The 23,793-nt window shown below is 37.5% G+C and overlaps 1 protein-coding gene across 1 annotated transcript in view; it reads left to right on the forward strand.

Moving 5' to 3' along the window:
- Positions 1-23,793, forward strand: part of MYH15 (myosin, heavy chain 15) — a 122,130-nt gene that overhangs the window by 38,906 nt on the left and 59,431 nt on the right. Inside the window, 9 exon segments of the mRNA XM_012730576.1 lie at positions 5-80; positions 83-157; positions 678-750; positions 752-793; positions 18,905-18,961; positions 22,165-22,214; positions 22,217-22,251; positions 22,253-22,343; positions 22,346-22,419. Of these exon segments, the coding sequence (XP_012586030.1) occupies positions 5-80; positions 83-157; positions 678-750; positions 752-793; positions 18,905-18,961; positions 22,165-22,214; positions 22,217-22,251; positions 22,253-22,343; positions 22,346-22,419 (573 nt within the window).

The raw sequence follows: 23,793 nt of genomic DNA on the forward strand, positions 1-23,793 counted from the left end.
CTAGGTGACCTGCACTATTGGTGTCCTTTCTAAATCAATATGTGAAAGGATGTTTAAGTGATTGGTGTCACATATTAACAGACCCTGGACACCAAGCTGTCAAAGAGGTTCTGTGTTGGCATTCTTGAAATCACCGGTGTTGAAATCCTCTATATAAGTCTATCTGGTAAGAATGAAGTCAGTCTGTATTTACAAGGACCCTGGGAAATATGAATTGAATATCAGAAAATGTAGTCAAAGCATAATATGACTCATTCTGGGCAAACCTTAAGAGCTATTTTGGTTGGAAACATAATAATCCTTATGTTAATTTTTAGTATTAATAAAATCAGGCAGTCTTAAGACAAATAGAGATTGTTATCTTTTGCAAACTTTAATTTTAATGCTGTAGTTTAATAATCTGTAGTTTGCAGATATATTTAAAATAGGTAAGAATTGGAGTTTACTTGTTGGGCCTATATGTCATAACTTAAAAATAGTTAGGATTTACTCTACATTTTTCCAAGTGGACTTTGATACTATTCTATATTGAGGTACATTTGACAATGTATATTTAAAATGTGCAATTTGATTTGATAGGCATATGCATTATGAAATAATCATTATAATTTAGCTTATTAACATTGATTCTTCAGTTATACTTTCTCAATTTTATTTTATCTCTTTTACCTATTTAGATCTTTAAATTTGCCTAAAGCAATTTTGCATTAATTTTACCAGTGAAAAAGTGCAACGGTTCTTCAATCACCACACTGGTTTTAGAACAAAAGGAATATGCCAAAGAAGAATTGGTGTAGATGTGCATATTTGTGTAGATTTCATCAAGAAAGTAATCTTTGTTTTTTCTCATCCATTTTTATTTAAGGGAAATTGTCAAGCTTGCCATGTTGATGCATATCAGGACTCAGGCTGTCAGGGGAGGAAAATGGGGCCAGAGAGCTCTGCACATTTCCCTTCATTGTCATTGTGTGTGGTACCCCTGGCATCCTAACTAAACTCCCAGGTCACGTGCTCTACTCCATCATTTCTAAAACACTGTCACTACACATTTGCTGCTTCTGCGTGGCCTCACTGTTAATGCGTGAGGAAATTTGTTGAGATTAGAAATGGTCATGCTCTTGACAGGAAAAACACAGGGCTGAAAATGCAAGCACTGTAGGGCCTAACTGATTAATATAAGGTGAATGAGTAGACCCAGAGCAGCTTAACAAAATTTGGCAAATTAACATGCAAACAAACAACTGCCATAAATCCTGAGGGCCACTACCTTGGAGGAAGTAGTTTGTTCTCTTAATTGGACAAGTACCAGTTAGCTTAAGTAATTTATGACAATACACCATGGCTTATTAGTAAATTAGCTGCAGCTAGTGTGTGGTTTCTGAATTCAACAATGTTCCTGTACTGTGGAATTTTTCCACATGCCCTTCATAGACGAACTGGGTTAGCTAAGGGAGTTCTGTGTGGTGTATGCTGTGGCTTTGTGCACAGCTTGCTGCAGGGTGGGGGTGTGAGTTGATACATACCCCTTGCATTGCTGTAACCAGGAAATACAGTGAACTTTGGAGATAAGGATGGGCCAGGCAGGGCCCATGGCTAACTTTCTGAACACTCTTCAGTGAGAGTGGTGTTTGATCACCACAAGCCTGTCAGAAAGGAGCTCAGGTGATTTATCTGTCCTTCTTGGCAGGCCTCAAGTTTTATCAATGTCCAATTTTACTTGCTAGATTTTAGATGAAACTGTATCTTCTTTAAAATAGTCATTATTCCTCATAGGAATGGATTTCACATTGATTTCATTTATTTTAAAACCGGTGAACATCCTGGGGGTGAGGTGGCCTGGGAGAACCAGTTGATTGAAAAAGAATGATAGTGCACTAACTTGTGAACTGATAAAATTATAATAATGATCTAACTATGATGGGGTAAGTGTTTGTTGGCATTATTAAGGATGTAGTTTCCTGATTAGAAATGAAGCTGAAGAACTGGAGCTTCTCAGAGAGATTTCGCTTCTGGCAATTGTCACCTGTAATATTGACTTACACTGAATATAGCAAGATGTGATTTTCAAGAAGGTGGGACACAGGCTTTATTAAAATACTGACAGATTTGTGAAGGTTACTGATCTTTAGTTGATATGAGATCTATTGTTTCATTCAAATGAGCCACAGTTATTTCAAGTAACAGTCTAACAACACGAATATAATTTCCTGTTGTATCTTTTTTTACTTATATAGTAAAATAAGAAAAAAATAACTGGCTAGATGATAGAAGGAAAAGATAAACCTTTGACTTTCTATGGATGATTTCAAAGGTATTCCAGTAAGGTAAATGAAAGATACTGAAACCTTTCTTGAAATGATTTTCAAAAGATTCATTGTGTTGGTTCATATTATGGAAAGATTTGTAATAAATATTAATGATCAAATTTATTCTTTGAAATAGAATGAATCATGAGAAGATTTTAAAATTCAGAAGCACTAAATGTATCAATATATATAAAATGTCTTATAACATGTTTCTGTATATGGGGGATTTTCATACATAAATATTTAAAATTTTTTATGTTAAAAAATAGTACATCAAATTATCAAACTAGAAATTATTTTAATACCAACTTCAATTGTTAATTTGACCTTTACTCCATGACCACCCCATATACATATACACATATGCAGTGAACAAATCTACTATAAGATAATAATCTTATTGCTTAAAATAATCTAGTTTGTTTAGAACTTGAACATTAATAATTTTACATAATACTATCATATGATTATTTATAGTTATATATTAGTAGAGAGATTTTTTTCTGTTCTTTTTCTAACAAATATATCCCAAATTCTACATTTAAAAACTTAATCTCTTTTAGAGTAGTCATCTTAAGAAGCTGCCTTCTTTTACCAATACTTCATCCCTTGTGGGAAAAGCCCTTCATAGGATGGGAATTAGGTTTCAGTGTTAGAATTTTATCAGCTCTGAGATTAGAATTGGCCTCAGTATTGATCATCTTAACTGATTTTCAGCCAAACTGTAGAATTAGCTTCACCACATTTTTCACTTTCTTTATTAGATTGGCCTGAATAACTTTTGATTGCTTCTTTACAATGATACACCATCATATAGGCTAGTAATCAGTGATGTTAGAGATCTCACAGAAAATTCTAAAATACTTTGTATCCTGATAGCATCTGGGCAATATGTACTGCTGCCTCCCAAGTGGGGTTCTTCGGATATTCGAATTCTGATGTCATACAATGGATTACATTCATATCTAGCTATTTCTTACACGCATATGAATATTTTCTTTAAACATGTAACACTCTGCTTTTTGCTTATGACTCTTGCTTTCTGCCTATCACCCCCAGCAAAGCAGCTCAGGTCTATATGTCTTCATATTCACCAGTAAATTAATTAATAGAAATATGTTGAGGATATTTTAGTCCCCATGGGATCTGTGCTGCCAAGGATTATGAGAAATGCACCCCAGAGGCACTATCCTGGCATTCAGGTAATTTAGGGTATAATTGAAAAATATCTAAAGGTCAAAGTCTTTACTGTAATATTTTCTAAATTAAATAAGAATATTCAGCAACTACTTACTTTGGTTGCTTTCTTTGATCAGTTCTTTCATCACCCGATTGGTGAGAGAGAGATTCCTATCTGTGGGTTGGTTAGGGGAATGGCTGAACATAGAACACCTAACACTAGGCAGATGTCACAACAGCAGCTTACTAGGCACAGTCATAGCCTGCAGGGGGATGACCTGTGTTGTGCACCCGGGGTCATGTGGTGGTTATACTTGAACATGTGGGGTCTGTGGTCAGTAAATGTTATCTTAATATTGTGAGGTGACCTTTGGTTCCTAGGTGGATAAGATAGGCTTCTTTGGATATTTCTGAGGACTGATAGGAAGTGGAAGACAGGTAAGGTGGCCCTTTACCTCGCCCTATGGTGAGGGTTTTCATGGTGCACAATGCAGAGAGGAACTTGTGATTAGGTCATTTGAGGGAGGGCCTCCTGGCTTCCCCCAAATGTCAAAGCACACCAACCATTGGGCCTTATTTTTCGGCCTTACACCACATTACTGTATATAGAATTTTGAATTAAATACGGTAGAAAATTTAAACATTTGTTATAAATAGCACTTGCCCTTAGGAAGTATGCAGTCAAGTAGGAGATTTGTAAGTCTAATAAATGTAAAAATATGTGTCAGTATAAGTGTAATAAAGGTGCAGACAAAGGCACATAGAACTTGGAAGAGCAGAGGTCACCTCTGCCTGCAAGAATCTAGGAAGCCCTACTGGGTGGGTGGGGGGATCATTTTAGATGGATCTTAAGGAAAATATCTGATTTTAACAGGTAAATAGAGGAAGACCGTGAGAAGGTGGAAGGAGCAAAAATGTGGAAACAAAAAACAAAGGACATTTTTTGAGTATTGTGAGGTCTAGTTAGAGCCTAGGATATGCAGAGGAAGTTGCTGGGTGAGAAAAGGAAGGTCAGATTGTGAAAGGATTTGGACTCGTGCGTATCTTAGTTTTAGCCATTGGGGAGCCAAAGAGGGTCCTACTCTGGGCAGTGGAGTAGTCAGCGGCTTGGTCGAATCTGGTAATTTTGTATAATGTTTGGAATGGGAGGAAACGCTTAGTTAAGGTTGTTAGGAGACTTATGTCAATCTGGGAGAGGAAAAAAGCATCCTGACCAAGGGCAGAAGAGTGGCAATAGTAAGAAAGTGACATGCAAAAGAGGAAAAGACAGAACTGATAGTATTTGAAGAGGGAGAGGATTTAGCACTAATGTTCTGAGTTAGAGCAACTGAATCAAATTATTTACTGTGCAGTGTAGGATAATTGATGCTATGGGGCAGAACATAATTACTTTTTCCCTGACCTATTTGGAAATTAATTTGCTGGAGGATCTCATATTTATTAGATGTTTTATACCTCCTGAGCACTAGGAAATGAAGACCCTGGAAGAAAGTGTTTTCTTCTGCTCAGTGGTTTATTTTTTGTTACATTTTGATCTAGGACATCTTGCTTTACATAAAATTTCCATTCACCCCCAGCTGGAAGTTGGCTTCGTTGGAATCCCAGGGAAATGGTGGCTCTTATCTACGGGAGGAAGCTTGCATAAAATGGGACTGCTGCTCCTTGTGAGGCTTTAGCACTAATGTTTTGTTAACAGAACCCCAACCCAGGAGATGATTAAGTTTTTTAATGATTTATTTCAGTTTTCAGAGGGTTGGTTATAGGCATAGTAGGAGATCACGTGATGCAAGATGGAGTTCATGCCTCCAAGAGCTTGTACTAATGAATCAAACTTTTCATTTATCCTTCCTCCTCCTCATGTCTCACTTTGCCAAGATCCCACAAAGTCAGAGTTTTGTCAGGAGAAAGACACTTGGAATATTCTGTCCTCAGTTGTCAGAGCATTTTACTTACTAACTCACTACATCATTCCCTACCTTGATGCTTGAGCTGAAGGACCCATGTTTCAGAACTCTTCAGTATGAGAGTTATTGGTAGAATGTTGAATATATTTTCCATAAAATGGAGGTTGGAGTCTAAGAAGACACAGCAAAGGTAGAGACCAGAGTCCATGTATTGGAATGATAGATTCAGGCAGATCAAAAACATGGTCTTCAAATATTCTATGATTTACCACTTAGAAATATAATTAGACCCATTTGTTCTGCTCCAGTGGGATAGTTTAGAATAAAGGATTTTAAACTATAAACAAACTCCATTCAGAGATTTGACTAAAAATGGCCTCTCACCATGGAAATAATTAGGCATAAGTTAGCCATGGTTTTCAGAAGGAAATTGTGAAAGGAATTCAAGTTTAGGTGGATTGGACTAGACCTTTCATCTGTCTGTCAGATCTGAGAATCTGTGGTACTTGGGTACAAAGAGTCAATAGAGAAGAGCAATTTTTGTCTTTGGGCTAAGGGAAAAGGTTATGTCTGCATTCTTAGGACATTTTCTCTACACCTCTGTTGTGTTTGTTTTGTAGCCTACGTGTTATGTACATGATTTCTAGGCTGGATGTTTAGGAGCCAGACATCATGTCTGATTCATCCTTTTATAACTTGAAATATCACTATAGTATTTTGTTCATTGAAGGCACTCCATAAGTATTTGTGGAGTAGATAAATGAATATAAAATACAGAGACCAATAATCAAATACAGCAATCCTTGATCCCACCCCCCTTCCTATGTGAATAACCCTCTTATGGTTAATGACAGTATCCATCCTTCTGTTCAAGCTCAGGATCTGACCTTTTTCTGTTCATCAGTAAATTATGCTACAGGTCTACTTTCAATATCAATCATGTATTGCTGGCTATACAGGTATCGAAACTATGGTCCTGTGGGTCATAGTTTGCAGCATTTTTTGTGAATGAAATTTTAATGGGACAGTGTCACTCCCATTTTATTTACATATTGTCAATTGGTTTCAGGGGCGCAAGGCCTGAGTTGAATGTAGAGATGCCAGAGACTGTGAGGACTACAGTCTAAAATACTTATTGTATAGTCCTTTGGGGGAAAAGTCTGTTTATGGGTCATAGGCTTTCTAACATATCCTTTGTTTTTCTTACAACTCTTTAAAAATGTAATCCTAATATTAGCCTACTGACTTTCTGAGACAACCCACAGACAGGATTTTGCCCATTTGGTCAATTCTTGTTCTAAATAAAGAATCCTTTTAAGTAGGAATCAAATCACTTCACTTGTTAAAAACCTTTTACTCTTAAAAATCCAGGGTCTGTCCATGGCCTGTGAGGCTATTGGGATCCAATGCTGTGCCTATGGCCTTAACCTGTACCACAGGCTCCATCCAGCTAGTTTTCCTCAGTCTACACTTGGCTCTGGCAGGATTTCAAACTTGCAGTATGTCTGCTTCAGGGACTTTGTAGTCTTCTGGCCCATATTTATGATGATGTGAAAGCAATTTACGTTCTCTTTGTTATTCTGGGTGGCACCAGGGAGTCATAGCTCCTAGCCAGTCACAAGGACATGAGGGTATATAACAGATACTCTACAGATTATTTTTCATCTATATTACAGTCTTCAGTAAGTGCCAGGAGATGTTCAACACTTTATTGTACAATAGGCTTTGTGTTAAATGATTTTCCTCCACTATTGGCTAGTGTAAGTGTTCTGAGTATGTTTTCTGTAGGCTGAGCTAAGCTATTTTATCTATATATAATATAGATATTTATATATACAATATATATCATATATAATATATTTATTTTTACATCATTTTGTGTCTCTTTACATCTCAGTTTGTAATCCCTGTGGGCTTCCCATCACCAAATCACCAATGTGCCATCACCATAGTCCAGTGCACTTCCCTCCCCCCACCATTTTTTATCCCATTCTCCATTCCACCCCCACAAAATGTCTCTGGTATATAGTTGTTCATTATTATTATTTTCTCCTCTGGTCCTTTATACTCCTTCTATGAGTAAAACCATCTGGTATTTTTCCCTTTCTTTCTGGCTTATTTCACTAAGCATGATCTTTTCCAGATCCATCCATGTTGCTGCAAAAGGCATGTGTTTATTTTTTTGATCACCAAGTAATATTCTATTATATATGTACCACATCTTTTTAAGCCAGTCATCTACTTTTGAGCATTTAGGTTGATTGCATGTCTTTCCTATTGTAAATAAAGCAGCCATAAACATGGGGGTGCAGGTGTCTTTTTGAATCAGTGTTTTTGTGTCTTTTGGATACCTAGGAGTGGGGTTGCTGGGTTGTAGGGAAGCTCCATGTTTAGCAGTTTGAGGAAGCTCCAAACAGTTTTCCATAATGGTTGTACTAGTTTGCATTCCCACCAGCAGTGCAGGAGAGTTCTTTTATCTCCACATCCTCACCAACATTTGTTGTTGCTAGTTGTTTGAAGATGTGCCATTCTCACTGGTGTGAGGTAGTATCTTATTGTGGTTTTAGTTTGCATCTCCCTTATTACAAGTGTGCTTGTTGGCCTTCTTCATTTCCTCTTTGGAGATGTGTCTTTTTTGCTCTTCTGCCCATTTTTTAAAAAATATTTATTCATACAGAACTGGGGTACAGGCCAGAGATGCGGAGGGTGAGAGGATTCACCAGAGACAGAGCAGGGAGCAGAACAGGCAGATCGACAAAGTACACTGCTGAGGGGAGCAGCTGGCGGGTCAGGAGAGGTCTGCTGTGCCATATGGATTTCCTCTGGGGCAGGTGGGGGTCAAATCATGCGGAAGTGGCTTAAGCTTCTCAGTGCTGTGCTTTAACCCACTGCGCCACCAGCGAGGGCCTCTTCTGCCCACTTTTTAATGGGATTGTTTATTTTTGTTGAGTTTCATCAGTTCTTTGTATATATTTGTGATTAATCCTTTATCGCTAGTTTTGTGTGAGAAATTTTTTTCCCAATCAGTGGGATACCTGTTTGTTTTTGTAATGCCTTTTTTGCTGTACAGAAGCTCTTTAACTTAATGTAGTCCCATCTATGTACTCCCATCTATTTATCCTTGCCTTCACTATCGTTGTGTTGGGTGCTGTATCTTCAAAGATGTTACTGAAGTGTATGTTGTGTAGTGTTTGGCCCATCTTTGCTTCCAGGTATTTTATGGTTTCTGTTCTTATGTCTAGGTCTTTAATCCACTTCAAGTAGAATTTTGTGCACGGTGTGAGGTAGTGATCTAGTTTCACTTTTTTGCATGTAGCTTCCCAGTTTTCCCAGCACCATTTGTTGAACAAACTTTCTTTGTTTCATTGTATCTTCTTTACTTCTTTGTCAAAGATTAGTTGTTCATAAACCTGTGGGTTTATATCTGGGTTTTCTATTCAAATCCACTGGTCTGTATGTTAAGCTATTATTTTTGATGAGCTAAGTGTGTTCAAAGTATTTTCACCGAGGTTGGTTTTATCAGGACAAACACCATAGTAAATGGAGGATGATCTGTGCACACACTTTCTAAAGCTTTGCTCTTCTCATTCATAGATTAGAGGGTTTTGCTGAATTTTCTTATTTAAGATGGCTTCAATCAGCCCTCCCCCCGCCATTTTCTTTCTCTGCTTTATGATTTCTTCAGAGCATTTATTTGAAAGTGTTACTTTGTGTTTACATGCTTATTGTCTACCTGTTTCACTACTATAAAGACATGATGAAGACATTATGGGTATGTAGCTAAGGCTGCTTTACCAGCTCCCACTGCTGCCTGGAACTTACAAGGTAGCTATAAATATTTGTTGAAGGCATGATTGGCTAGTATATATTCAGTGAATACCTCTTCTCCTTGTCAGCTTTTTCCCAGGAAAGAATTTATCCTGACATCTCTACAGAAAATACTGTTTCCTGCTGTCTTTTTACTTTAAGGGTTAGTTGACACAAGTTTGTGATTGCATATTTGGGGATAGAAAAACAAACTGCACAAATAGAAGGAAGTAAGAGGAATTATGAAGCAAGATATTTTTTCTTTGAATGAATAAAAAATGGCAATTAATAATATAAGACATTTTTGCACAACCAAGAATAAGAAGTTACTAATTAGACATACTTTGTTTAACGGAATATTCACTGATAGCCTACTCTGTGCAAAGCACCAACTATAATGATCATAAGTTAATATTTCACTAAGTGTTTTTTTCCTACTTTCAATAGAGAACACAGCGATCTTATGAAATAATGGTAGATATTAAAAATGAAGAAGAGAATATTCCATATGATAAGCACTGATTATATGTACACTCCAGTTTTGTATACAAATTTAGACTATGTAACTTCAAAAAGGATATAAAGAATTGCAGAAAGTTCAAGAGAGTTGAATGAAATCCACAAAGAGTGGTTTAAAGTTTAAAACAGTGTCCTTATTTGCTGTTCACTCATAGGCCTCACCAACAGCCAGTGGGTATCCTTGGAGAGGAACGCATGTCTCCTAGAACTATCGATAGGACTTTCAAAACCTGGTTCCCCAACCATGACAAACTGTCACTTCCTTTCCAGAAGTATAAACCTGATAAGAAGAAATATGGAAGCTGACTGTGAACTTGTCCATTATGCAAAAGTGGAAAGTTACTTCTAGACCCTCACCCCTGCAGCTTCTTAAATCTATTTCAAATGCCCTCAGAGTCCTTAGTTTATACTTAAGTTTACATTAAATGAAGAGATGAACACATCTAAGTTTCAGAAGTGTTGGCGCAGCCTTTTAGTACTTAGCAAATGAGATATCTGTGCTGGAACTGTATTCTAGGTGCACAGAGGTCAAAACTCTTAAAATAGACTATGTTCACCCAGCTCAAAGTAAGGCAGCTTCAGAAAATCAGAGATCATCAAAGTCATGATTTTTCCTTATCTGACCACTTTAACTTACTGTCATGCGAATGAGCGAACTCCATTGATCTTTTGATTGAAAAAATTTTTTATAGTGTATTGTGAAGAAATATTGCATGTCTCCAAACTATGGCCAGCAATGATTTCTAGTGACCCTCACTGCTTCTCATTTACTTGCCTGGATGTTCTGTATGTGGTGTGTACCTGTGTGAGAGAGAGGGACAATTTTCCCCTGCTTTTCTGTTCCTGATCAGTGATTTTGGGTGGAGTAAATGAGACCTGATGAATAAAACAATACTACAACCTAAAAATGACCTGCCAATTATACATAGATATGCTTATGATTCTCCTCTTATTCTCCTCTTGGTGTCCTTGGATATTAATTTTAGTGATTTTTGGGGGGTATAATTACTAATTTTTCTGAGCTTTTATTGTGTGTTGGAGACAGTATGATTATATTTTCTTGCCAATGAGGGATATTGACATGAACTATTTCTGTTGAACATAAAGTTTTTTTTTTAAATATATATCCAAAAGAGCAGATAATTTATTACATAAAAAAAGGAAAGGAAAGAAAAGGACACTTGCAGAGACACAGTTGGGCAGGAAGAGCTGCCTCTGAAAGGGAAAGTCTTGTGAAGAGAGATGTCGGCGTAGCCTCTGGTAAGCAGGTTGTGCCTGGACATCCCTTTCCTAATGGTTGTTCCCGCCTCCTTGCTTCCTCCTCCCCCCCTGCACGTGCCATCTCTGCACTTTGTTAATGAGCAAACCCAAGTATTGGGTTGCACAGTGGACTTTGAAATATTACTCAGCAATTTGTGATTTTTTTTAAAAGATTTGTGCATACAGAACTGGGGTACAGGCCAGAGGCTCAGGGGCGGTGAGAGGCTTCACCAGAGACAGAGTGGGGAGCAGAACAGGCAGATCGACGAAGTACACTGCCGAGGGGAGCAGCGGGCGGGTCAGGAGAGGTCTGCTAGGCCATGTGGACACCTCCGGGGCAGGCGGGAATCGAACTCATGGGGAAGCAGCTTTAGATTCTCAGTGCTGTGCTTTAACCCACTGCGCCACCAGGGAGGGCCTAATTTGTGGTTTTCTTTTTTAAAGGAATTTACTATTATGTTAACTTGTGCATTCTCAACGTAAATGCATACCTTTCCAAAGGTGCCTTATACCATCACTCATTGGCTAGAAAATAACAAAGACCTTCTAATGAAACAGTGGTGTCTATATTCCACAAGTCATCCAGACTCCTGGCAAACTTTTTGAAAATTACAACAGTACTGACAGTGATAAAACTATCTGCCCTAATTTTTCAGCCTCACAATGGAACCCATGCCTGCTTTTAGAAAAGCTCTTGGTTCTCTTCTGTGACATTTGTGTCTGCTCCCTGTGGTATGAGCCATCCCCTCTTGTTAGCCTTTCTGTCCTCAGGCTTGTGGTTCTTCCGGGAAATGATACTCTGTGATAGATACGTTTCAAGCAGCGTGCTCTGGCCAGCTTTTGTGTCCTATTCAACCTAGCTGCAAAGAACAACAAACCACACTTGGATCAGTGATTTGGGAAAAATAAAAAGCCCCTTTATTATGTATTTGCCAAATATCTTAAAATTCTCTTTGACTCTTTATTATGATTTGAAGCTACTATAAATTCTTTAAGAGCAAGGATTTGACTTCTTCAATTATAACTTCAAACCTGTAGCAAATGCCTTTCAGTACATTCTCCATGACTATTTATTGAGCAATACTTATTGACCTAATAAGTATTCAAGCTAATAACTAAGCATGTTTAGTAACTTGTAGTTTATAGAGCACTTTTAGATATCTTGCCTAATCTTTGCCATGACCTTTCAAAGACATAGAGGGAATGTATGTTCCTGTCTCCCAGGAAAAATTACAAAAGAGTTAAATACTATCCTCACTTTCACAAGTAAGTGTTGAAAGATAGACTGAGGGCCCTCCCTGGTGGTGCAGTGGATAAAAGCACAGCACTAAAAAGCTAAAGCCACCTTTGCATGAGTTCGATTCCCACCTGCCCCAGAGGAGATCCACATGGTGCAACAGACCTCTCCTGACCCGCCAGCTGCTCCCCACAGCAGTGTACTTCGTTGATCTGCCTGTTCTGCTCCCCTCTCTGTCTCTGGTGAATCCTCTCACCCTCCACTTCTCTAGCCTGTACCCCAGTTCCATATGAATAAATAAATAAATCTTTAAAAAAATAGACTGAGGCATATTCATTTTTTTTTTAAGATTTACTTATTTGTACATACAGAACTGGGGTACAGGCCAGAGGCTCAGTGGTGGTGAGAGGTTTCACCAGAGACAGAGTGGGGAGCAGGGCAGGCAGATCGATGAAGTACACTGCTGAGGGGAGCAGCAGGCGGGTCAGGAGAGGTCTGCCAGGCCATGTGGTCACCTCCGGGGCAGGCGGGACTTGAACTCATGAGGAAGTGGCTTGAGCTTCTTTAACCCGCTGCACCACAAGGGAGGTCCAGCATATTCATTTTTTAAAGTTTATTTGAACAAAAATCTGTTCTAACTGGACAATGCCAAATGGGAAGCAGTTAGGAACATTCTGTTTACAGAAATTGAAGGGGGAGACTTTCATAGAGAGACAATAGCAGCAACGAAAGGGGATCATTGATTGGCTAGTTTAAAGCCTACCTGGCAGTTTGTGATGGGTTGTTTTTAGCATTTTGATTTTGTAACTTTAGACTTTTACAGGCTTAAATTTTGGCTGGCTTACACAGACCACTACAGATTAGAACTTTAATTAGAGCTAGTTGATAGGTCTCCTTGTTTAATTAATACTACTAAATGGCAAAGGAAGTTAAATAGGATTCCTGCTTCCTAGCCTGGTGCCTATTCCATGCCTGGTGCCTATTCCACTCTTGCTTTCTTACAGAAACAAGCAAAACCAAGAGATAAACAGACTGCCTGTACGGAAGATCTAGGTCAGACTTCTATGCCATGACGCACAGTCTAAAGGCGTGGAGCCATGTTGCTAACATCACCCTCACAACTGTACTAGGGCAAGCTCCAGAGGGAAGGCCCCCATGATTTCAGCAAGAGTTAAAGGTTGGCAGCCCCCATGAAATACCTGGCCTCCACGGGTGTTTTGTTTGGCCCACACAGGTTAAAGAATCAAAGGATTTCATGCACTTACTTGAAATTCCTTTTTCTCTTGAAAAATGGATATTATGGGAAAATTGAAATTCTGGTCAGCCTGCTTTCAGATACCCTCCTGGCAATGGGGCAAAGTGTACCAGCTGCTCTGTAAGTGGGGTGTGTCCTCTCTCCTTCTAACATTTTCACCCTTCTGTCACCTTACACCTCGTTTCACATTAACTCCTGGCCCCTATGGGCTGATTTGCAATTCCTAACTGGCAGGCTCAGGGAGCAGAGAAAGAATTGAGTACTTCCTAGCTTCATCAGCACAGGATGACATAATTCAGGAGCCTGAATGAAATCCTGCAGGCCCTGCTCAAGATGAGATGGAAAAATGAAAGCTATTGTGCTTGGACCCTCATCCTTTTTAGACAGTGCATTTGACGGACCCTAATAGCTTCTAAAATGCCACTGAGAAGTCTGTTAGACAGTGGCCACATAAGCTTTTGGCTCCCAGATGAGTAATTCTATGATCATAAGAGATCAGAGAGTGGTTTGGGCAGAGAATTAGAGAGGAAATCATTTCAAACTTTTCAGCTTGTATGCTGTGTTCTTTGAATCTAGAAGTATTGTCCAGAAAGTCCTTCTTTGTAATTTTTAAGCACCCCCTGAAACAAATCCCTGACTCATCCAAATATTAAGTTACTCATAATAAACAGACTCTTCACTGGGGGATATGGTTCTTTGAATCAGAGTTAAATTCTTTTTTGAAAATTGTAGTATTCCTTTTAAAGAGTGGAGAATAAAGTACCAAGAGGGCAAGTGATTTACTTTAGTGCATGTCAGTAGGACATTAGTGATTAAACTTTTTATCATGTTTGTTTCAACACAGTTGCTACCTAGGCACAAAGTCTATTTTGTTAGTTATCTATGTAGACAACTGACTTTTTTTCTAGATTGCCTATGGATTTTGTTGTCCACTTTTGTATGTTAGCACTATACAAATGTTTGTAAAAAAAAAAAACAATTTGGCTTACCATAGGGTCTACTGTTTTAAAAACATAGAACAGGTTTTTTTTATGAATTATGAAAGTAATGCATGAGTATTGCCAAAAACAGACAACAGAGAAGAACTAAAAAAGATGAAAATAAAAAGCACCTAAAAATCTCCCACTGAGAAACATATCTGTCCACATTTAGAGGTATACTCATTCCAACAGTTTTTCCATAGTCACCTAAACTACAGTGCCACCTAAAAACATGTCTATCTCCAGGATCATAATATACAAACTATTTTATAATTTTTTTTCTCTTAAAAGAAATACTAATAGAAAATTTTCCATGTCAGCTATATGGGTCCATGTCATCATTATAAATGGTGGCAGTGTTTTGTTGTACATAAGCTCCTTCATAACTAATCTCCTGTTGACAGATAATTTTAATCCTCTTGCTTCATTTTTTTTTTTTTTTTTTTATTCACACAGAACTGGGCTACAGACCAGAGATGCGGAGGGTGAGAGGATTCACCAGGGACAGAGTGGGGTACAGAACAGGCAGATCAATGAAGTACACTGCTGAGGGGAGCAGCGGTGGGTCAGGAGAGGTCTTCCACGCCATCCCCGGGGCAGGCGGGGATCGAACTCATGAGGTAATGGCTTAAGCTTCTTAGTGCGGTGCTTTAACCCGCTGCGCCACCAGGGAGGTCGCAGCTTCATTTTTTTTAATGACTGAACAATGTGGCAGTATCTTTGCTCAGTTGCCTGATTATTTTCTTAAGAAAAGTACTAGAAGTAGACTTTTTGTGTTGAGTCATAATATTTTTAAAGCTTTTGGTAGATAGTGCCATATTTTTTTCTAGAATATTGATGAATTTATGCTCTCATCAGCAGGGTATCATAAAGTGCAAAAAAGAGCTTTTAAAATGTTTTTTTCTTTTTTTAACTGTAGTTTGGGGAGAAGAAATGCAAGAAAGGAGTTTCATTCCAAATGGTTGCATCGCTGCATAAAGTAATTTTTAATTACATCTATTCATATATTAACTGCCTCACAATCTGCATATGTTATTACTTATTTGAAAATTTGCATATTTAAATAAGGCTACAGTATTTGAAGTTAGCCAAGTTGGAAAAGTTGAAGTTTATCTTGATATTAATGGGTTTCAGTGGATCCTGTGGTATCCACCCAGGTTACCCATCTTATAGCTGGTGGGAATGTTCGCTCTTACCAACTCACACTTGCCAGAAGTGCCCTTCCTTGATCCACTAGGAAGCTAAGCTGTCTCTTGCCTTCATTCTAGTCTCAGCCCTGCATTGTCTAACGGTGGGGCTAACTGCGGTAGGATGGATGGAGCATTTATATTCAGGCTCCTGCATAGATGAGGCAACTGAATCCTGTTATTGCTTTGTTCTTCCCCTGCCCTTCTTTATTTCCCTCATTCTCCAAACAAATATCACTCATTGGAATCCCTATCTCAGAGTCAGATTTTTGCTTCCAGAAAACATGGCCCAAGACAAAAGCAGAGAGACAGCAAGCTTGAGGAACAATTGCTTTCTTCAAGTCATTTTATTGCCTAGCCATAAATTATTGCTATCAAATGCAAAATAGGTAGATATGATTCACAACAGAGCTGTGTCAGGAAAATATTGTCTTGGCATTGGAAAGGAATAATGCATGTTTGGTAAGCAGGGAAGTTATTTTATTGTTGATATGTTTCTTGGCTTTAAGATTAAATTGATAGACTGGAGACAGCTGGAGATGGATTGGTGTTTTTAGTGATCTGCAAAGTGATTTTTGTCTTTATTATGCCTCTATTTTAGGAAAGCCTAAGTAAATTGATGACTAATCTGAAGTCATTAGCACCTCATTTGTGAGGTACATAAATCCCAATGTGAACAAAATGCCAGGTAATAACCAGACTTCTTTGTAACTCATACTAGGAAATACATTTGATTTGATCTATGTTCAGTGTCTTTGTTAAAAAAAAAAACAAAAAACAACACTGATCCCTGTTCTATAAGGGCAGAGTTTCAGATAAAAATTAACAGTAAGTTAAAAAGCCTTTAGAACCTCAAGTTTGCCTTTGAATTGCAATTCAGTTGATCATACAGAAGGAATTCAGGAAGTGGTTTCAACTGTATAACATTGGAGTGTTTGATATTACCATTTCAATTCTTTCTTGAATGCCATGCTAAAACATGGATAAGCTTCTATGCCATTTCTGTAAGGGCAAAGTAAAATAAAGGATTGAATAAGCAGTCAGGGGATTAAGGTAGATATTTCAGCATAAAGGAAATGATTTGATCTGAATTATTTAAGCTGACAATAAAGATAGTTCCTAAATCCATTTTGATTATTAAGAACTCTATCTATTCTTCTTTCCCAATTCTAATATCTTCCCTTACCCTAAAAGTACACATCTCTTTAGTTTTGTACTCTGAGGCAGTGGACACTTTTTAAGATCTTTTTTGATATACATACAGCTCTAATATATTTAAGTTGTATAGCATAATTGTTTGTTTTATATATATTGTGAAATAATCACAATAGGTTTAGTTAACATCACCATCTCATCTAGAAAAAAAACCAAAGAACTTGTGATGACAACTCTTAGGATATATTATCTTAACATTGTTCATATTTTTCCTCTAGCCATATGCCTATAGTAATCCTGCTCTGTATTACATCCACAGAACTGATATATTATCTAACTGGAAGTACATACGTTCCCATCACCTTCACCCAAATTCCTATCTCCACCTCTGGTAGCCATAAATATCTCTTTTTTTTTTTTTTGTCATTTTGTTTTTAAGAGCGCACATTTATATAGGACATGTGTGTGTCATTCTCTGTCTGACTTGGACTTAGTACCCTCAGGGTCCATTCATGTTGTTACAAACAACAGATTGCCTCTTTTATGGCTAAATAGTATTCCACTGTGTGTATGTGTATACACATTTTTTATTTTTTCATCTGCTAGTAGACACTTAGTAGATTACCCTGCTTTGGCTATTGTAGTTTGTACTTTTTGGTGAGTGGGTGGTGGTGAATTATTAAATTTTTTTTTGCCAAGTTGCATAAAATGCTGTAGAGATATTAACTACACAATTGCTTTCTTTACACCATGGATTAGAAGACTTCTGGTGTGTTTATTGAAATTACAGATTTCTATAGAGCTAGTCAGAGGCTGTCATTCTCAAAAAAGTACATATGACAAGTATTTAAGTTTTTAGAGCACTAATTACCCTTGGAATATGTAGCCAGATGCTGCTGTTTCTGATTTCTGAGGTTCCATAGTACCTTGCATTTTTATTAACCTCCTGTAATTAAGACCCCAATCTTGAGAGTCTGTGACCTATTTTGGGAAGTGGGATACTAAACAATGATGCTGCAACTTGTGATTTTGCAATACAAACACTTCATGTTCATTCATGCTCTATGTTTTTGCCTCATTGTTTCTTATCAGCTGGGTTTCTGAATGCATCGAGGGACACGGTTTCCATCTAGCAAGGAATCTAATTAGCTGCCTCTATTTTGGAGCTGTTCTGTTACCTATTAGAGTTGCCTCCTATCGAGTCCGTTCTGATTTCAGCAGGGTTTTTTAAAGTCATAAGACAAAGTCATAAGGAAAGCTGCGCCATCTAATCAAAAACAGTTCATCTGTACTCCAAGGGAATGAGCATACTCATTCTTACCATGTCCTAGGACTCTTTCTGTTCGTTTTTACAGATAACCCGTTCCTCTCTATGAAAGGAATGTGGGTGTATTGGTGTAGTTAATTTATGTGACCTTTAGCATAGGCAGAGACTCATTTCATTCCCATTTTTGTTCAATCACTATAGTAGGCCTTTGTGTTAAGAGAGTACCTCTTGGCTTCTTCCAGAAGACTTGCTGAGAGTGAGATACAGTGGCTCCTCAGATGGTGTATCAAAGGCTTCTACCAGAGGTTGTTGCTGAAGTTCAAGTGGCATTTTATCAGATGAACAAGAGGTGCTGGAGACTGCTTATACTGAAGAATACGATGTATGCACTTTGAACAGAATCAGGGGACAATATGGGCCAGGATGTGGCCAAGTCCTTTCCTCAGGCAAGATAGTCAACAGAATTGTGTGATGTGCCCATTCTCCCCTTCCTTGTTTATCCTCTTACTTCTGATAATCTCTTATCCCCCTCTCTAGTTTGATTTTGGTTGACAGATATAATACCAGCTTTTATATTCTAACAAAATGTAATCTTTTTCATCTTCTGGGAGTATTTGCTTTTCAGATCCTACCAACTGTAAACTAATGGGTTTGTCCTAGTTTAAGGAATTTCAGGTAAATCCTACTTGGTTACTGGGAGGCTCACCAGGTTGGCAGTGAGTAAATGATCACTTAACACACATAGGACACCACATTCAAGCTCTTTAATTCAAGATGCAACAATTAGGGCAAAATCTAGGGTAATAATTTTTTTTTGACACTGTGTATGTGGGATCCTTTTTCTTCAGGTGTGATGGACCCTTACTTGATTGTATAGCAGCTGCGCTGTTATGGTCTCTTGGAAGGTACTAGGATATGCTGTGAAGATTTTCCAAACTGACTGCTATATGTTGATTTTAAACAAAGGTAAACAAGAATCCCAGGTTCAAAGAATCCTGAATCAGTTTATTCTGTTCTCCTCTCTTCCTGAGTGTTTAGGCATGCATTGTTTGTTTGGCTGATGTCCTCTAGACTGCAAGTCGATATGTTTTGGTGTGGTGAGATATATGATGGCAGAATTCCCTTATTATATCCCCTTAAATCCAAAATCCATGTAGCTCTAATATCCTTAAATCTCTATTAATGGATAATAGAGCTGCATATAGAAGAAATATGTACAGAAGAAAGATATGGAGACTGAATTGAATCTCTGAAATGTTGTCTATACTTAATTGAAGCTTCCATCCACGCAGGCTGTTGCTTTACTAGCAAACAGGTGAAAGGAAGGGAGCCAGCAGGGTTTCTGCAGGAAGCAGTAAAGACGTCTTTGCTTTCCATTTCCCCAGTTCTATAAGTATACATTATAGGTCATAAGCATATATAGAGTAGGAAAATACCCGTCTCAGAATTAAATATGTTCTTAGTTCTCCACTAGTTCATCATTAGGATGAAGACACCTTAGGAAAGACATTTAGTGTCTCTGCTTTTCAGTTTCCTTCTCAGTATAATGGAGATGCTTCAGCCTCCTTTTTCTAGATCTTTCTCTTCTCAGAGAATCAAATGAGGTTGTCCTTCATGCACTATGAAAAGTGCAAACTATTGTACCCCCATAACACATAATTCTTGGAGCCTCATTTTTGTGCCCAGGTGTTTTGGAAACATGAACCTATTGGTAGGAGAGGTTTTTTCCTGTTCTTTAATGGAGTCATGGAAAGTAAGCAAGCAAAACCTCCAAACAAAGGGAAGGTGAGAAAAGTGTTTTGTTGTTGTTTATTTTTTCCCATAGCATAGTTTACCTTATAGAAAGCAGTCCACAGATCTTGGTATAACTAGCTTAACTGACAATATTAATTCCTCCATTTCCTCAAAGAAGAAAAATATACACAGTGACATCAAAGATACTTTCTGAAAGTCTTCTCTAACCTTCAACTAGTGCTTAGTTTGGCATATTAGTGTATAGGAGTTTGGGCATCAGCGGACTTGATTTCTAGGGCTGGTTGTGAAAGCTTGGATAAGACTAATTTTCCCACAGTTCACTTCCTTCATCTCTAAAATGAAGTCTTTACTATTCATTTTTTTCCCTGTATCATAGGGTGACTTAAAAATTATTATGAAATATTTCAAATGCACAAAATGTAGAAAATGCTCATTCAGAGCTGCTATCACCAAAACAAATCAACTCTTGGCATTTTTTAATAGCTCCCTTGAGCCAATACCTACATAGATATGTAAATATGGTGATCTTCTTAAAAAGTTAACATGATTTTTGTGGTTTAGTCTTTATGTATATAATATTCAGTATGTATTATCCTGAAGTATTCTTTACATTCAATGCTATTTTTTAAATTTATTAATGTTAATAAAACTCATGCTAGATTATGGATTTTCCCTACCACATAGCACTCCATTGCATCAATATATAATAATTTATTCATTTTCCAACTCAAAAAATTCAAGTCATCTATAATATATGCTGTGACAAATGGTTTTACAATAACATTTTTGTAAATGTATCCTCCTGCACAAGTGATAGTGTTACTCAAAATATTGGTCTTTGCTCTGATAATTTGTGGGAAGTAGCTGAAGGAGGCCCATGCTTTTAAGAGCCATTTCTCCAGGTTATGATTTATTAGGCTTTAGTCTATACACAGAGTTAATGAGATGTTGCCAAGATGGATTCTCATTTACTCTTCATCAGACTACATGAAAGTCCATGCTCTGTATTCTCACCAACTTGTGGCATTTCAGGTTTCAAAACCTTTTTACTGACTGTCTTATTTCAGACTTTGGGAAAACTATCATTTCCTTTTTGAGATAATGTTTTCTGGATTTTTTTTCATGTATATGATTCCTTTCATATTTTGTTAAACAGTTTTTTCTGTCTTTAAAAAAATCACATACTTTTGTTCTATTGTCTACAAATAGGTGGAATTGCATAAACATATTTTTAAAAAATCTGAAGCCTACAATATTTATGAAATACCTTTTTTAGACTTTAATGGGTTTGGTTGTAGTAGTGTAAGATTTTTTTTTTTACACTTTAGGTTTATTTTATTAATTTACAATTTGTTAGTGTGTTTAATCAACAGCTTAGTTCTTCCAGGATTGTGTTTGATTTTAGTTACCATACTTTTTAGTTTTAGACATTTTATTTGTTCCACTTTCAAATTTGTTTGCTTGCCCCTGAATTACAAGGACTTATTTCTTTTTTCAATTATTTACTTTTATGACATTAATATTTTTTAATAATTACTTTATGGCATCCACCAGATGGTTCAATTATCTTATTTAATCAAACCTTTTATTATAGGTGCTCATCTTCACTAATGGCTTTTTTTGTAATTTTGAATTGCAAGCTTATCTTCAGGGAGGTTTTTACCTAAGTGAATTTCTGTTGCTTGACTTCAGGGTATTTTCTTCAGTATATTCTTGTATTACCAGTGTAAAGAATTATTATGATAATTTATTGCATTTTTCTGGACTTATTAAGTAGCATAATTTAAACCTCAAACACTCCAATGGTGCTATTCAGTGGTGCTATTCATGATAAAAAGAACAGTCCTTGAAGCAGGCTTTACTTCCTTTACCCTAAGCTCAAACCATATCAGATGTACTTTTCTTTGACATCTCTATATGCCAGTGGGTGGATTTTCCAGTCCTCATTTACAATGACTGAAATTCTCTGAAGATATCAGCCTATATGAGTATAATGAGTATAACAATACAAGCCCATAAACTATTAAGGCTGTCTCCCTCCTTCCACCAAGATGGCCAAACTACGCTGCCCATGTCTCTAGTTCCCTCCTTATTTCTTACCCTCTTTCAGCCTCAGCTCCCATTTTAAGAGTAGTTATGGTGGGAGCATGTTCAGGACATTAATTTACAATTTTGGTAGCCCTGGAAGTCCCTCATAAGCCAGTGCCAAGTAAGGTAATAGATGTAGAAGTGCTTTGAAGACTAAAGAGAATGTTTCATGACTCTAAAAAGATGAGCTTATTTTAGATCTTATTTGTAAATAAAATCTCTTATAGTCTAGGTTAACTTGCTTTCTTTTATCTTTCTTGATTAGTGATGCAATTCTTTTGATTCAGTGAAACATAAGAGCTTTCATGACTGTGAGAGCTGGCCGTGGATAAGTTTCTTCTATAAGATCAAGCCCCCTTGTCAAGTCTACCAGAAAGGGAAAGGAGAGAGATGGGCTGAAGGAAAACTGTGTACCACCAAAGCAAAAAGTCTTAGAGGAATCAAAATCTCAGAGGAACTAAAAGCCAAGCAAATTTTCCTCATGAGGAAAAAGAATGACCTGCTACTTCAGCTGCTGGCCGTGAGTGGTTCTACCATTTGTTTTTCAAATCAAGTTTTAATTAGATTCCCTTGTTTTGCAGGCTGATGTTAAGTTGAAAAGAATAGAGGTGCATAGGTTACAAATAACAAGTATTTCATCAAACATAAACAATGTTTGACACCACTTAGAGGCCTTGTTTCAGAGTGATGTGGTTTCTTTGGCAGGGTTTCTTTGAAGAAGGGACAAACTGATAAATCAATGATGGGAGTCAGAAGGCTATGTGTCTTAATTTGCTTTGTATGTAGTACATGATCTATTAGCAAATCAAAAACCAATATGTTAGTAGCACGAGAAATGCTTTCCTGCTATCTTCAGGATTTTGTATGTTTTAGTTGGTTTTCCTGAATTTGGTCTCCCTACCTTCCTGTCTCCAGTTCAAATTAATATTACCAACCAACCAGATTCTTAAAACTAAAGTATCCAAACCTGATTTATATAAAATCATTAGTGAAGCATTAGGAAAGGAAAGATTGGTTGAGTACACTTGGGGATATTTTGATCATGGAGGGCTGTGTGGGTCTGGATACTCTTCTGTAATGCTGATATCCAGTAAAGACTGAGAACACTGCCTTAAACCTCAACTTGCTTCCCTACTGAAAATCAGATCCTACAATATGTACAGTAGAGAACCCAAGTCCTTGCCCTGTCATTTGGGCCTTCAACTCCAACCTAATGCTGGTCTGCCTTGACTCACTCCCTATCGCCTGTCTCCTCCCTAACCACCAAAATGTCCCAAAGGCAAGATTGGAATTGCCCAGTAAGTATTCACTCAACATCATCTGTAGCTCCTTGGAAGTCTTGGTTAGCAAAATGATGCATATTGAATGAATTTCATCAAAGTCTATTTGATACAAACAAGAATAAAATTCCTATGGCATTATTTCTAGTCACAGGAGCATCACCAAACTTCTAAATTAAGACCCAAAAGACTTCTAGTATTGAACAAAAATTTGTTTTTAATCATTTATTTTCTAGCCCACTTTATTCCCACTCAGGGTTGAGGTGGCCAGAGTCTATGCCAGTAGATCCAGGAGCAAGGTGGGAACAAGCCCTGGACAGGATGCCCTTTCATCTGTGGGCACTCATCCACACCCTCACTCACACTGGGAGAATTTAGACAACGTGTACATCTTTGGAATCTGGGCAGAAATTAGAGTACCCAGCGAAGACTCCCAGACATGGAGAACATACAAACTCTACCACATTGTTGGGGAATCATTCTTTTTCCTCATCCTTAAATTATAACAAGACAAAAGTGAACGAGGCATTACTCAGCCACCTGCTGTTCTATATTATATTTTCTACCTCACTAATCACAATTTTAAAGTTAAAAATACTGGGTTTAAATGCCAG

This window comes from Condylura cristata, unplaced genomic scaffold (genome assembly GCF_000260355.1).
Source record: "Condylura cristata isolate star-nosed mole 26May11 unplaced genomic scaffold, ConCri1.0 scaffold00003, whole genome shotgun sequence".
In the NCBI taxonomy this organism is placed as follows: domain Eukaryota; kingdom Metazoa; phylum Chordata; class Mammalia; order Eulipotyphla; family Talpidae; genus Condylura; species Condylura cristata.